General features: G+C 44.3%; 1 protein-coding gene across 1 annotated transcript in view; it reads right to left on the minus strand.

The window, feature by feature from the left end:
* Positions 1 to 17,356, minus strand: part of LOC135510869 (kinase non-catalytic C-lobe domain-containing protein 1-like) — a 50,315-nt gene that overhangs the window by 18,568 nt on the left and 14,391 nt on the right. The window contains 5 exon segments of the mRNA XM_064932168.1: positions 2,548 to 2,906; positions 7,430 to 7,701; positions 13,268 to 13,406; positions 16,472 to 16,580; positions 16,583 to 17,267. Of these exon segments, the coding sequence (XP_064788240.1) occupies positions 2,548 to 2,906; positions 7,430 to 7,701; positions 13,268 to 13,406; positions 16,472 to 16,580; positions 16,583 to 17,267 (1,564 nt within the window).

Genomic DNA, 17,356 nt, shown 5'->3' on the forward strand with positions numbered 1-17,356 from the left:
GAACCCCAGACCAGCGCAGCCCAGTTTCATAACCGGTGCCAGCTCGATTCAAATTCAGGTTGGTGACTATGCCAAGTATATGCCAAGTATAGAAAGATCTCTTTGTAGCCAATTATTAAATATAGTTTTAGTTCTCTTAATTTTAGGGGAGAAATTAAAATGTTGTCTGACTAAGTGTTTTTTTGAGAGATGTATTCCTAAATATTTAACACAGTCCGCCTGATCACTACTGGGTGCTGACAACTTTTAGCTTGCTCATCTGGGCTTCTTGCTGGTAGCTAGCACATGGACAATCAGTACTGCAGTAATCAGACATTACACGAATTACCACCATAGCTGGACCCTTCATACATTTCTGCAATACACAAACTTTTATGAGAACAGTCAGCCCTCGAATACTAGCTACCTAACGTTAGCGAGCAAATCAGAGTTGAAGCAAGCTAGTTAGCTAGCTAATGTGGGCTAGCAGGAGTTTTAGCAGGCCAGGTCGTATTGAAAGCTACATTAAATCAAACCTGTCTGGTTTGCTTGGTTAGCTAGCTAGCTAATAGCCAAAGCAGTGGCAAGGTAGGAATTAAGCTAGCTAGCAGGCCTGTTACGCTAGTGACTATACCTTTTAGCTAGCTAATGTTAGCAAGCTAAATACATGGCTCTGAGTCTCACTGGCATGAGTATGGGGTAATGTTAGTTACAGCATGGCTAGAGGGAATTAAAAGCTAGCTAGCAACATTTGTGAAACCAGCTGCAGTCACATATTGGTTACCTAGCAACATGACGTAATTTCTCGTTTCTGAAGGCTGTGGTGGAAACATAATTCGATCTAGCCATCCAAGACTAGCCCAACCCGGGTTAACTTCAAAGTGCCTATGGAAACAGGGCGTTAGAGTAGAATATAACACCAATATGGACCCATGGCTCTTAAAGAGCCACTGAACACGCTGATTAGCACGCATGTTTATATGTTGCTCATTCGAAAAACAAGATTTCAGTCTTGGAGGTGTGTTTCCTGACCGATTCCGCGTTTGGTTAATTATGTTTTTTTCCCATGAGACACCGTAGACGCATAAGCCTATTTCACATCATCAAAATCAACAAAATGAATCTAATGTCACTCAATAAATCTGTAATTAATTTTGACGTTTTTGCAGAGGATGTTTTACTTGCACAAGTTTACATTAAGGATTTTGGTGCTCTTATTTCTGAAGTAAATATATGTGTGACTTGTCTTATGTAAACAAAGTCGGAGCTGCCGGGCTGGTCTGCCTCACTGTCTATGCAATTTGATAGAGAGCAAACAACACCGCTGTTCACCCCCATGTTAGTGGGCAAATGGACATCGTCAAATCAAAACCAACCTTCATTTACCCGTTGTGACGCACAGATTTTTCAAACTCCATTTTAGACAAGACTGACTTGATGACTGACTATTTACACTTTGTAGTACATTTTGACACTAGAATAACTTTCGGACTCATATCGATGCCACATAGGCCGTTTTCAAAGGGATTTGTTGCTTTTCAAAGGCAGTCGGTCTATTAAGGTCAGACTATTCCACTGAAGGAGCAGGTAAAAACGTACATAATTACCATCAAAGCATACAGAGAGGACATACCATCAATATTCTATTACACATGATAATGACTTTTATGTCGAAGGGTAGATATGGAGAAAATAACGTGCCAATTACTCTAAAACCTCCAACTCTCTTCCTATTCGCCTCAAATCATGATTATATGCTGATTTGCTTCAGCTAATAATGTTGTTTTGCTTGGTTTTTATCTAATAATCTCATAGCTTTTTCATGAAATGCATGCAATTATCCAAACATGGAGTTTGACTGAAAGTGTAATTACCAATTAATTATTCATTAGTAAATTAGTTAATTATTCATAGTAAATTATGTCAATGATACTATTTTGTGCATGCTCAGACTACGATAGGTCATCATTCAATCCATTCATTTTAAATGAGACTAATAGAAAGTGCATGCTTTATATCAAAAGTGCCACTCCTATGTAATTGGCATTACCGTGATGCCATAATGAAATGAATACAGCTTCATCATTGGCTGCAATGCAACAAACACTACCTGGATAAAATCCATTTTAAAGAGAGAGGAGTCCTTTGAATATAGTGAGCATTAAGTGAATGTTGAACAGTAGAATTAGACCAGCCTTAGGCAATGACACTACTTGCCTTAAACATTAAACATGACTTCGCTTTATTTTAGTCTGCTTGTTTTTCTGGCATTTATATAGATATTCACATAATTATGATATAAAAACGAATTATTTTTTATTTCAGATGCATGTAACTTTTTCATTATGTACCATTTGGTAGAAAGTAGTAACTAATCATGTTGAATCTTTGAAGTATCAGACAGTATACATTTACCACGTCTTCTAAAATGAGAGTCACATATTTACACATTTACAAAAAAAAATCACTATTCCAAACGTTGAGACCATGGTATCTGTATGGTCTGTCATCACTCATAGCTAGTCTATGATATTTAAGCTCAATAGTTTTTCCTCACAGGTTACCCACCTGTGTTTTCAGCTCCAGGCACGGGGACTCACTATGCTGTCCCAAGTTCCTAGCATATTCCACCACATCCTGACTAAAACAGTCCCCTCCATAGAAGGCCAGGGCCCAGGCTGGGCTGTGGCTGTGGCTGGACTCCTCTGCTCCTGAGCTGGGGGAGAGGAGACAATGAGACACCAGAGATTCTGTGTCCTCCATGTCCTCGCAGCAGTCAGGGCTCATCTGGCCTCGGGGTCCCACCCTCAGTGGCTCGTCCGTCCCCCATAGAGAGTCAGCTTCAGGGGGGCTTTCATCGCCGCCCCCCACTGGATGCTCGGCACTCTCCATAGCCCCCTTAACCAAACACTCAGCAGCTCTCAATCCTGGACCAGGAAACATGGCAGAGCAGGAAGAGAGAGAAAATGGATGGGTCAGGTAGTCCGTATGTGTGTTCGTGTGTGTGTTCATGCACACATCTGCGTGTGCAGAGAATTTGAGAGGTGGAATTCTCGCAAGGCTGAAGCTTGCTTTTGGTGAAAGGCTCTATTAAATTTGTTATATGGTATGCTGTTAAACGCTAACCTTGTTATATTGTTTGATTCTGCATCCCAGGCATCCTCCGCCTTCCAGTGTGAGCAGACTATTGTTGCTCTGATTTATCATCTCACAAAGTATTTTGTGTGAAACTGAAGGTGTGTGCAAGTGTGCAGTGTCTGTTACCAATGGGTCTTTAGGCGTCTGTTTGAGTGTGCATTATGCTAATTGTATGTATTGGCGCGTGTAGATGGAAAGGAAGTGCCTGTGCCTGTGCCTGTTTCCACAACAACTCTCTCCAGCTGAGGAGATCATTGTAACATCACAGTGTGATTTGAGCCATCTTGAATAAACTGTGCTCTTAACAACTTAATCCAACCGCCAATCATTCTCCTAACAACTTGATTCAACTGCTGGATTTGTCACAACACCTCCCTACAGTATACAACTTCATCTAACTACGTCATCTCACAGACATTTTATCATGATAATGCTAACAGCGATGACAGTTGTGAAGTCATGGTAACAGTGATAACAGTTGTGAAGTAATGGTAACTGTGATGACAGTTGTGAAGTAATGGTGCTAAATTATATTGCTAGAGGACTCCTGATATCTACATTATGAGTATAATTACTGTCTTTGTTTTTGCTAGCTAGGGCCATCTCCTTTAAGTGCTGCCTGTCTTCCCAGTCGCCTACTTAGTGTGTGAACTGCTGAATGCTATTAACTTGCAGATGATTGTTGACACATCAACCAGGATTAAGGGGCAGGGCAATTTGTGACTGTTGTTGTTTTGGTAATCAGTGGCTGTATTGGAGCGGTTTCAACTCTCCTAGGCAATCAGCAATTAGTACTGGGAGGTGTGCTTGTGTGCTCTTCACCTTTGCAAGGCAATTAGCAATTAGTACTTCAGTCTCGCCTGTTTTCAAAGCAGCAGCTGTAAGCAGCGGTCTCGTCGCTAAACTAAGATTGTCGCAGAAACAGAGAGGGATCTGACGTGTTACGAGAGGAAGGCTCCACACCACTGTCTCCCTTGAGTATTTTACCTAGTTATTCTCAATCTCAATTTGCTATTTTGTAGCTTTGGCAACTATGTGTGTGCTTTCTATCCTAGTTCGCTCCTCCCTCTGTAGGCTTTACAGACGCTCCCCACCCCTTGGCTGCAACCCTTCTAATTTAGTGTACCCTGCGCGCACAACCCATGTGGAATTCCTGGTCTCGGGCAGCGTTTGGGACTGCCGATCTGCGGTCAAGAACACCTAGTTCATCTCAGCCTATGCTGCCCTTCAGTCCCTTGACCCTTTGGACTTGACGGAGACATGGATAACCACAGAGAACACTGCCACTCAAGCTGCTCTCTCGTCATCGGAGTAAGTTTACTCTCATAGTTCAGGTTGAGAGCGTCTGGTCGTCGCAGTGGTGGCACAGGGTTACTCATTTATCCTAAGTGGAAATGTGTATTTTCTCCTGTCTCACCTGCCCATCTCCTCATTTGAATTCTATGCTGTCACGGTCACTTGTCCACTTAAGCTTAACATTGTTGTCATCTATCGCCCACCAGGTGCCCTTAGAGTTCCTCAATGAGCTTGACACCTTGGTAAGCTAATTTCCTGACGATGGCTTAATGCTCTTCGTACTTGGTGACTTCAACGCCCTGACGTCTGCCTTCGATTAATTTCTTTCCTACTTGACTCCTGTGACGTCAAAAACTACAGACCGGTAGCCCTTATGTATTTCTTTCCAAAAAACTTGAGTGTGCGGTTTCTGACCAACTCTTTCGATATCTCACTCAGAACAATGTTCTTGACCCTAACCAGGCGGGCTTCAAAACGAGTCACTCAACAGACTGCTCTTCTCTATGTGACGGCGGCTCTCCACACTGCCAAAGCTAAATCTCTATCCTGTTCTCATCCTCCTAAATCTATCCATTACCTTCAACACTGTGAACCATCAGACCCTCCTCTCCACCCTCTCAGGCCTTTGCGTTTCAGGCTTTACACACTTTTGGATTGCATCCTACCTGGCAGGCCGCTCCAGGTGACATGGAGAGGATCTGTGTTTGCACCATGTCCTCTCACTGCTGGTGCCCCCCAGGGCTCGGTTCTAGGCCCTCTTCTCTCTATCCACCAAGATACTTGTCTCTGTCACATCCTCTCATATCATTGCTATGCGGATGACACACAACTACTTTTCTCCTCCCCCCTTCTGACACTCAGGTGGCGACATCTCTGCATGCCTGCCAGATATCTCAGCTTGGATGTCGGTCCACCACCTCAAGCTCAACCTCGACAAGACAGACCTGCTCTTCCTCCCGAGAAAGGCCTGGCCGCTCAAAGACCTCTCCATTGTGGTTGACAACTCCACGGTGTCCCCCTTCCAGAGTGCAAAGAACATTGGCGTGACCCTAGACAACACCCTGTTGTTATCTGCAAAAATCAAAGCAGTGACTCAATCCTGCAGGTTCATGCTTTATAATATTTGTAGAGTACGATTCTACCTTACTCAGGAAGTGGAGCATGTCCTAATTGAGGCACTTGTCATCTCCCATCTGGACTACTGCAACTCGCTGTTGGCTGGGCTCCCCGCTTGTGCCATCAAACCCATGCAACTTATCCGGAACGCTGCAGCCCACCTGGTGCTCAACCTTCCAAAGTTCTCCCATGTCACACCGCTCCCCTGCACACTCCACTGGCTTCCAGTCAAAGTTTGCATCCACCACAAGATCATGGTACTATCCAATGGAGAAGCAAGACTGCCCCTCCCTTACCTTCAGGCTATGCTCAACAAACCCTACACCCCAACCCGAGCACTCCGCTCTGCCACCTCTGGTCTCGTGCCACCTCTGGCAAATCTAAAACCCTACTACTTCAAAGCATTTTTGTTGTTGTAATTTGACCCCTTTTTTTTCCCTCCCCAATTTTGTGATTACAATCTTATCTCATCGCTGCAACTCCCCAACGGGCTCGGGAGAGGCGAAGGTCGAGTCATGCGTCCTCCGAAACATGACCCACCAAGCCGCACTTCTTTACACCCGCACATTTAACCCTAGAACCAGCTGCACCAATGTGTCGGAGGAAACACCATTCAACTGACGACTGTAGTCACCTTGCAGGTGCCCGGCCCACCACAAGGAGTCACTAGAGTGCGATGAGCCAAGTAAAGCCCCCCCGGACAAACCCTCCCCTAAATCAGACGACACTGGGCCAATTGTGCGGCGCCCTATGAGATTCCCCTTGGGTTCTTGCCATGAGGGAGATCTTAGTGGGCTATACTCGGCCTTGTCTCAGGATAGTAAATTGGTGGTTCCCTCTAGTGATGTGGGGCTGTGCTTTGGCAAAGTGGGTGGGGTTATATCCTGCCTGTTTGGCCCGTGGGTTATAGTCAGATGGGGCCACAGTGTCTCCTGATACCTCCTGTCTCAGCCTCCAGTATTTATGCTGCAATAGTTTGTGTAGAGGGGCTAGGGTCAGTCTGTTATATCTGGAGTATTTCTCCTGTCTTATCCTGTGTCGTGTGTGAATTTAAGTATGCTCTCTCTAATCCTCTCTAATTCTCTCTTTCTTTCTCTCAGAGCACCTGAGCCCAAGGACCATACCTCAGGACTACCTGGCCTGATGACTCCTTGCTGTCCCCAGTCCACCTGGTCGTGCTGCTGCTCCAGTTTCAACTGTTCTGCCTGCGGCTATGGAACCCTGGCCTGTTCACCGGATGTGCTACCTTGTCCCAGACCTGCTGTTTTCAACACTCTAGAGATAGCAGGAGCGGTAGTGATACTCTGAATGATCGGCTATGAAAAGCCAACTGACATTTACTCCGGAGGTGGTGACCTCTTGCACCCTCTACAACCACTGTGTTTATTATTATTTAACCCTGCTGGTCATCTATGAACATTTGAATATCTTGGTCATGTTCTGTTATAATCTCCACTCGGCACAGCCAGAAGAGGACTGGCCACCCCTCACAGCCTGGTTCCTCTTAAGTTTCTTCCTAGGGAGTTTTTCCTAGTCACCGTGCATCTACACCTGCATTGCTTGCTGTTTGGGGTTTTAGGCTGGGTTTCTGTACAGCACTTTGTGACATCAGCTGATGTAAGAAGGGCTTTATAAATACAATTGATTGATTGACTCCCAGGTCATGGCTGGTTATGCCAAAACCCAGGATCAAACCCTGGGCTGTAGTGAAGCCACAACACTGCGATGCAGGGCCTTTGACCGATGCGCCACTCTGGAGACTCAAAGCTTATCTTAAATAATCCCACAGCACCCCATCCTCACACCCCCTTCAGTTGTGAAGTAATGGTAACAGAGACGAGTGATTGAAGTAATGTTAACAGTGATGACAGTTGTAAAGTTACAGTATTTCCTTTCCTACCTGGGCAGACATGATGTTGACCCTTCTCTGATTCAGTATCTTTATGTTCAGGTCTAGTCTCTGTTTCTCTGAGTGCAGACAGGGCCCTCTGGTGTCTCTCAAATCTCTCCCACGCGTCTGAAGCTACAGGTCCACTGTGGTGCAGGTTGCCGTTCAGGTCGACATGACCACACCGCAGTGCCTCCCTCTCCTCTGCTATACAGCTGGAAGCACTCAGGAGTGAGGTGGCTGCCCTTTGCCATGGCTTTGATGGAGACTGTTCATTAGAGCCTCTAAATATGGCACATCAGCAGCCAGAGGGAGAGAGTAAACACAAAACAACAGTCACAGCAAGTCACAAACATCACAGCCACACACCGACCACTAGACAAACACAGACAAAAACACACTAATTCAATAAATTGGAACGCAGACTATAAGAGCTCAGACTGAAAAGTAATTGAAACATCAGACAGTAATTAGACACAACATAAACAATGCAAACTAAATAGCGGGAATAACAACTCTGTCAATACGAAAACACAGCAACTGACAGTTCAGACAAATAATCATATGAGAAATCTAGACAGATAATTGAAACAAGCCCACTCCTAACAGGCATAATTAAAACAATTAAGTAGGCCAACATAAATTAATTAATCAGAACAAAACAATCAATAATTAGCTTGAAAAAAAACAATCCTTAGTGGCTCCTTAGCATCTGACTGCTGGGGTTGAGTGGTCCAAAACGGTTTGTATCCAAAGCAGAGTTGTTCTGTTTGTATCCAAAGCCTAGTGTTCCAGCACCAAATCAAAATGTATTGTCATATGCTCCAAATACAACCTTATAGTGAAATGCTTACTTACAAGCACTTAACCAACAATGCAGTTAAGAAAATACCTAACAAAAGTAAGTGATAAAAATAACATAATTAAAGAGCAGCAGTAAATAACAATAGCAGGGCTATATACAGGGGGTACCAGTACATAGTCAATGTGTGGGGGCACTGGTGTTAAGGTAATATGTACATGTAGGTAGAGTTAAAGTAACTATGCATAGATAAGAACAGAGGGGAGCAGCAGTGTAGAAGGGGGGGAGCATTTGATAGATGTTCAGGAGTCTTATGGTTTGGGGGTAGAAGCTGTTAAGGAGTCTTTTGGACCTAAACTTGGTGCCCCGGTACTGCTTGCCGTGTGACAGCAGAGAGAACAGTCTATGACTAGGGTGGTTTTTAGGGCCTTCCTCTGACACCGCCTGGTATGGAGGTCCTGGATGGCAGGAAGCTTGGCCCCGGTGATGTACTGGGTTGTACGCACTACCCTCTGTAGTGCCTTGTGGTCAGAAGCTGAGACGTTTCCATACCAGGCAATGATGCAACTCGTCAGGATGCTCTCGATGGTGCAGCTGTAAAACCTTTCGAGGATCTGAGGAGCCATGCCAAATCTTTTGAGTCTCCTGAGGGGAAATAGATTTTGTCGTGCCCTCTTCACGACTGTCTTGGTGTGCTTGGAACATGTTTGTTTGTTGGTTATGGGGACACCAAGGAACATGAAGCTCTCAACCTGCTCCACTACAGCCCCGTCGACGAGATTGAGGGTGTGCTCGGCCCTCATTTTCCTTTCTTCCACAATCATCTCATTTGTCTTGATCAAGTTGAGGGAGAGGTTGTTGTCCTTGTACCACATGGTCAGGTCTCTGACCTCCTCTCTATAGGCCGTTTCATCGTTGTCGATGGTCAGGCCTACCACTGTTGTGTCATCGGTAAACTTAATGATGGTGTTGGAGTCATGCCAGTTTGTGCAGTCATGAGTGAACAGGGAATACAGGAGGGGACTGAGCACGCACCCCTGAGGGGCCTCCGCGTTAAGGATCAGCGTGGCGGATGTGTTATCTACCCTTACCATCTGGCAGAGGCCCCTACGTGATGAGCTTTGAGGACATTATGATGTTGAACGCTGTAGTCAATGAATAGCATTCTCACATGGGTGTTCCTTTTGTCCAGGAGTGAAAGGACAGAGTGGAGCGCAATAGAGATTGCATCATCTGTGGATCTGCTTCAAAAGTACTGAACCTTTCTATTCTCATAGCTTCTACAGATTTTAAATTAAATAAATATTTTTGTTAAAATAATTATTATATTATTGATTGATTTATGACTTTTCAAATCACCCAGTATTGCTATCTGCAGCGTTAGTTCTAGGTAAATGTTGCAATTCTTCAGCCATTCCTGGACCTGTGACCAAAAACGAACTACATATGGACAGTACCAAAATAAATCATAATCTAATGACTCTGCTATATATAATAATATATATAACATTCTATTGGTTGCAAGAATTTTGTATAATAGTTTAAATTGACATTTTTTGAATACGGCGTTGTTTTGCACTTCCCTTTGTAGTCTAAGCGTCGGAGCATTTGTTGTATGATTCGATCTTAGTCCTGTTTGATGGTTCGTCAGAGGGCATAGCTCCTTGAAAGCGGCAGCTCTACCCTTTAGCTCAGTGTGAATGTTTTCTGTAATCCATGGCTTCTGGTTGGGGTATGTACGTACAGTCACTGTGGGGACGACGGCATCGATGCACTTATTGATGAAGGCAGTGACTGATGTGGTTTACTCCTCAATGCAATCTGAAAGAATCCCGGAAACATATTCCAGTCTGTGCTAGCAAAACAGTCCTGTAGTTTAGCATCTGCTTCATCTGACCACTTTTTTTATAGAACCGAGTCACTGGTGCTTCCTGCTTTAAGTTTTGCTTGTAAAGCAATCAGATTTTGCCAAATGAAGGGCGAGGGAGAGCTATGTACGCGTCTCTGTGTGTGGAGTTAAGGTGGTCTAAAGGTTCCACCCCCCCCTCTGGTTGCACATTTAACATGCTGATAGAAATTAGGTGAAACTGATTTAAGTTTCCCTGCATTAAAGTTCACTAGGAGCGCCACCTCTGGATGAGCATTTTCCTGTTTGCTTATTTATGGCTGTATACAGCTCACGGAGTGAGGTTTTAGTGCCAGCATTGGTCTGTGGTGGTTTGTAGACAGCTACAAAAAATACAGAAACTCTCTAGGTAGATAGTGTGGTCTACAACTTAGCAAGAGATACTCTACCTCAGGCGAGCAGAACCTCGAGACTTTCTTCAATATCGTGCACCAGCTGCTGTTTACAAATATGCATAGGCCCCCACCCTGTGTCTTACCAGAGACTGCTGTTCTATCCTGCTGATAGTGTATAACACGGCAGCTGTATGTTATTAATGTTGTCGTTCAGCCACGACTCGGTGAAACATAAGATATTACAGTTTTTAATGTCCCATTGGTAGGATATACGTGCTTTCAGCAGGACGGATGGCAAAGGCAGATTAGCCACTCGTCGCCTGATCCTCACAAGGCACTTCGATCTCTTTCCTCAAAATCTCTGTTCTTTCTCCAGCGAATGACGGGGATGAGGGCCTGTTCGGGTGTTTGGAGTATATCCTTCCCATCCGACTCATTAAAGAAAAATTATTAGTCCAATTCGAGGTGAGTAATCGCTGTTCTGATGTCCAGAAGCTCTTTTCGGTCATAAGAGATGGTAGCAGCAACATCATGTACAAAATAAGTTACAAATAATGCAAAAAAATTAAAATAAATAAATAACACGGTTGGTTAAGAGCCCATAAAACGGCAGCCAACCCTTCCGGCGTCATCTTTCCAATAAGCTGCCCTAGCAGTGAAAGGCTACTCCAGTTCACAGTCTAAAATCTCCACTCAGAGCATTGTTTGTCTGTCTGTCCAAGGCTGTGATCTCGGTCTGTATCATCACCACAGAAGATGAACAATGATCTCAACACACTGCCCCAGCCGTTAAGAGCACGGCAACCATGAGATGAAAAAGTATCTAAGTAAACTGACAAGCTGCACATCTCCTCACCACACTCATGTGCCCCTCCATCTGTCTTGGTCTGCATAAGTAGGAACAAAAGGGGTGAGTCATTTCACCTTTTCCTTCATTCATGAACACTCCTCAAGGATCCTTATGACTCTGTTAGGCAGGAAGAACCATAAGTAGCTCATTAATGGTGCCAAGCCAATATTCCCGAGACAAACAAAAAACTTGCTGGAGAAAGCCAGAGCCAGTGGAAGTGTGTATCTGAAGTGCATCTTCTGTGAATGCTGATTTATGAATGGAGTGTGCATGCATGTGTGTGTAAGGGGGAGTGGTTGTAGCATCTAAAGTGCCTATGAGTTGTTGAGGACTCACGTGAGAGAAATTAACATTCTGAACACAAACACTGCCAATTTTGGGCTTTTCCCCTGCTCAGAGAGACAAACTAAGCTTGTTGACGGAAAATACTTTTAAGGAGAACTAAATCCTTCTTATAGTATTGACAGCCCTTTCAGCTAAAGACAGTTTTATGAAGGCATTATTTTTAGTTTAACGGCGTAAATTAAAGAGTACCTGAATCGAAAAAGCAACTGCTCTTTTTGAAAATGGTGTATATGGAATCGATATGAGTCCAAAACAATTATTTTAGGGTCAAAATTGACTACAAAGTGTAAATAGGATAATTTCGGTCATAAAGTCGGTCTCGTCTAAAACAGCGTTTAAAAAAAAGAAGTATGTTTGTGTAAATTGTGACAAAGGTTGGGTTTGGATTATAATTAACACATTAACACATGGTGGTAATGCCTAGGGAGACTTGTCATGCATGGAGTAATTTGTCATGGATTGATTCCTGTGGACCGATACAATGGCGAGAATCTGTCAAGGCTCAAGTAGAATTATGTGATTACGAGCAGAAGTAGTTCCTGGTTTTGGGGTTTTGTTGGTTGATTATTTGATGAATCAGAATAGGGCAAAATTGGTGCTTAAACTGGTGCAGTGATTTTCAAGCCAGTGTGAGGAAGAAACTGCTTCCACTAGATTCTGCAGCCACAAAGTCACAATTGTCTGTATTGTAAAAAATAATAATCTAAAAACAAAAATGTGCTTTTTGGCCATGATAAACACAGGTGAAATTAGCAGAGGGGAGGGGTTTGGCCAAGACTTCGCTTCCTTCCTTTGCACAAAGGTAATCACAATTGTTAATGGCATCCCCCCCACAGAAATTACAAACTTTCATGAGATAATTTGACTTGCGGGTAAACAATATTATGCAAAGAGAAGCAGTCTTCTCAAAACAACATGGTGTGGTTACTTCCCATGCCATTATCTTTGGCAATAGCTTGATGTGCAATGCACATATTGCTCAAGAAATGCTCTAGTTAAAATGGGCCTCCATAAAGTTGTTCAACAATCTTGTGCAGATCGCCAGGATATCAATTACATCCAAAGCTAGCTAATAGTTCTGCGTGCCGTCAACCTTCAAACCTGAGATTGGTGTTGTGGGTGACTGGTGAGTAAATGTTGGTTATGCTAGCTACATTATTTCATAATGCTAGCGAGCCAGGCTAGCTATGATACTGTGATGTAACTAGTGAAAGACAAAGCCTCTCACTAATGTGTAATGTCAGAGGAATATTTGCATTGTTAACGTTAACAAGCTAGCTTCTTTAACTGCAAGGTGGAGGGATCTCGAATGGCTATCATGCCATATTTGCTAACTGTAGCCTATTCATTGGCAGTTCACGTTTGATAGGATGTAGCCAGCTTGCTTTTAATAATGTTCCAACTTGAACTGGCTAGCTAAGATCCCTGCTAGCTAACGTTACCTAGCTAACTTGCTAACGTTACCTAATTTACCTCATGCATTCCGTCTATATATAATTAAAAGTGTAAATCTTTTTTCAATTGTATCATTTATCTTCTGTTAGGCTTCTGTTATTGAGAAAAGACCCTGTGTTTGGATCGCCAATGAAAAGGTAATCACTGACATACTCACAGAGATAATTGGTTGTAGTTGACCACACAGTGGAGCACTCCCAATAAGTCCTCATCCCAGTAAAGGTCACAGAATTTCTCTTTCACAACATTGCAGAATGTCTGGTACTGTAGGTCCTTCAGAGACAGGAAATACTCCCCTTCAAACACATAAACATGAGACAGTACATCAATGACAGTTTTTTTTAGACAGAAAGCTTGTCATACAAGTTCACACCAGACACCATACTCTTTAATGACAACTCGCATGATGGTCGCCGGAGATGATGGCTTCCATTTTATTGGCTCTTAACCAACCGTGCTGTTTTTTCCCTGCATCGCTTAACTTTTTTTGTAGATAATGTTGCTGCTATCGTCTCTTATGACCGAAAAAAGCTTCTGGACATCAGAACAGCGATTACTCATCTTGAATTGGACTAATCATTTTTCTTTAATGAGTCGAACAGGAAGGATATAATCCAAACACCCGAACAGGCCCACATCCCCGTCATTCGCTGGAGAAAAAAAAACAGAGCTTTTGCGGAGAGAGATCGGAGTGCCTTGTGAGAATCAGGCGACAAGTAACTAATCTGTCTTTGCCATCCGTACTGTTAACCAAATTTCAATTGCTGGAAAATAAATGGGACTAACTAAAAGCACGTACAGTATATCCTACCAACGGTACATTAAAAACCGTAATATTTTATGTTTCACCGAGTCGTGGCTGAATGACGACATTATTAACATACAGCTGGCGGCAGGATAGAACAGCAGCCTCTGGTAAGACATGGGGTGGCGGCCTATGTATATTTGTAAATAGCTGGTGCACAATATAAGGAAATCTCAAGATTTTGCTCGCATGAGTTAGCGTATCTCTTGATAAGCTGTAGACCACACTATCTGTATACATACCGATGCTGGCACTAAGACCTTACTCAATGAGCTGTATACAGCCATAAGCAAACAGAAAAACGCTCATCCAGAGGTGGCGCTCCAAGTGGCCGGGGACTTTAATACAGGGAAACTTAAATCAGTTTTACCTCATTTATATCAGCATGTTAAATGTGCAACCAGAGGGGGGAAAAACAAACTCAAGACCACCTTTACTCCACACACAGAGACTTGTACAATGCTCTCCCTCGCCCTCCATTTGGCAAATCTAAGCAAGAAGTATCAGTGAGTCGGTCTATAAAAGTGGTCAGATAAAGCAGATGCTAAACTACAGGACTGTTTTGCTAGCACAGACTGGAAAATTCTTCTGATGGCAATGAGGAGTAAACCACGGGGGCGGCAGGGTAGCCTAGTGGTTAGAACGTTGGACTAGTAACCGGAAGGTTTGAACTCGCAACCGAGTTCAAACCCCTGAGCTGACAAGGTACAAATCTGTCGTTCTGCCCCTGAACAGGCAGTTAACCCACTGTTCCTAGGCCGTCATTGAAAATAAGAATTTGTTCTTAACTGACTTGCCTAGTAAAATAAAGACAAAATTAAAAAACATCAGTCACTGTCTTCATCAATAAGTGCATCAATAAGTGCATCAATAAGTGCATCGATGACGTCGTCCCACGCACATACCAGAAGCCATGGATTACATGCAACATTCACACCTAAAGGGTAGAGCTGCCACTTCAAGGAGTGTGACTAACCCGGAAGCTTATTATAAATCCCGTTATGCCCTCTTACAAACCATCAAAACAGGCAAAGCGTCAATTCAGGACTAAGATCAAATCGTACTACACAGGCTCGGAAATGGTAGGGCTTGCAAACTATTACAGACGACAAAGGGATGCACAGCCGAGAGCTGCTCAGTGACAGGAGCCTACCAGACGAGCTAAATAAATTCTATGCTCGCTTCAGGGCAAGTAAGACTGAAACATGCATGAGAGAATCAGCTGTTCCGGACGACTGTGTGATCACGCTCTCCGCAGCCGATGTGAGTAAATCTTTTAAACAGGTCAACATTCACAAGCCTGCAGGGCCAGACGGATTAACAGGACGTGTACGCCGAGCATGCGCTGGCCAACTGGCAGGTGTCTTCACTGACATTTTCGACCTCACCCTGTCAGTCTGTAATACCAACATGTTTCAAGCAGACCACCATAGTCCCTGTGCCCATGAACACTAAGGTAACCTGCCTAAATTACTACTGACCCATAGCACTCACGTCTGTAGCCATGAAGTGCTTTGAAAGGCTGGTCATGGTACACATCAACACAATTATCCCAGAAACTCTAGACCCACTCCAATTTGCATACCGCCCCCAACAGATCCACAGAAGATACAATCTCTATTGCACTCCACACTGCCCTTTCCCACCTGGACAAAAGGAACACCTATGTGAGAATGCTATTCACTGACTACAGATCAGCATTCAACACCATAGGGCCCTCAAAGCTCATCACTACGCTAAGGACACTAGGACTAAACACCTCCCTCTGCAACTGGACTTCCTGACAGGCCACCCCCAGGTGGTAAGGGTAGGTAACAACACATCCGCCACGCTGATCCTCAACACTGGGGCCCCTCAGGAGTGCGTGCTCAGTCCCCTCCTGTACTCCCTGTTCACTCATGACTGCACGGCCAGGCATTACTCCAACAACATCATTAAGTTTGCCAATGACACAACAATGGTAGGCCTAATCACCGACAACAATGAGACAGCCTATAGGAAGGGGGTCAGAGACCTGACCACGTGGTACAAGGACAACAACCTCTCCCTCAACTTGATCAAGACAAAGGAGATGATTGTGGACTAAAAATTGTCAAAGACACTTTAATAACTCTACCTACACGTACATATTACCTAAATTACCTCGACTAATCAGTGCCCCCACACATTGACTCTGTACCAGTAGCCCCTGTATATCACCTCGCTATTGTTATTTTACTGCTTATTTGTTACTTTCATTTCTTACTTTTTTGTTGTTGTATTTTCTTAGAACTGCATTGCTGGTTAAGGTCTTGTAAGTAAGCATTTCACTAAGGTCTACACCTGTTGAAATTGGCGAATGTGACAAATATAATTTCTCTTTTCTCCATCTCTCCATAAAGCAATTATCCTAACTAAATTCAGTCGGGTGAAAAACAGGGAGAATAGGGCTACTAGCCTGGTGCCATATCTGTTTGTGTGGTCTTACCAACTGGTGTGAAGAACTGTAGAAGTTGTCAAAACAGATCTGGGGCCATAGGCTACATGAGAATGAATATCAATCTTCATGTTACTTACCCATTGCTAGATCCTCTACACCATTCTCCAGATAGCCATCAAAGGCAAAGTCTGCCCTGAGTAGGCCAATAACCTCTTGTAGGGAAGGGTTCATCAGGGGGGAGGAAGTGAGTCTCCCTGAGGGGGTCCATGGGACTCTGATAGGTGTTCACCCTCACCTTCTCCTGTCCTTGGACCTCCTTCTCCATTGTGGGGATGGGGCATGGACGCTTTGGGGTCCGAGGGTCTGCCATTAAGGCATTCCAAAAGAGGTTCAGCTCCCTGGCCAGGGGTCAGATGGTCTCTAGGGCTCCGTGGATGTGTGGGTTGACCCTGGAGGTAGCTGGAGCTTGAGGTCAGGGGCAGATTGAGCTCCAGACCATGGAGGGACTCAGGGACTGTTATCTGCACTGGCACCAGGGTTAAGTGCCCTGCTAAAGGGTCCTGACGCAATAGGAAGTTGTTGAAAACACCACCACCAGTCAGATGAGAGCAGGATGACGATTGGCAAGAGGAAGACGAAGACAATTGGGTGGTCGAAGGAGGGAGTGGGTGGTTGGAAACGGGAGTCCTCTGGTTGCTGAGTTTGGGGGAGGTGGGAGGTGGAGAGTTGACCAATGTCCTGCCGCTTGAGGCAGTGGAGGAAAGGATGCGTGTGACCACGCTCCTTTGATTGGCAGGGCTGTCCTGTCCGTTGTCCTGTAGGTCTCTATCTGACTGAGGTAGGGGTAGGTCCTCAAGGTGTGAGGGGGTGTCTCGGTCCTTAGCCTCTTGCACAGGCTCGATGTCATTGCCTCTTGCGACTTCACTTATAGCCCTGCAACACAAAATTGTGATAATTAAAAATGCATTCTTGAAATCAGTGCTAACATTCAATGACATCTCTGCCACAATCAATAAAGCAAC

Source organism: Oncorhynchus masou, chromosome 23 (assembly GCF_036934945.1).
Source record: "Oncorhynchus masou masou isolate Uvic2021 chromosome 23, UVic_Omas_1.1, whole genome shotgun sequence".
In the NCBI taxonomy this organism is placed as follows: domain Eukaryota; kingdom Metazoa; phylum Chordata; class Actinopteri; order Salmoniformes; family Salmonidae; genus Oncorhynchus; species Oncorhynchus masou.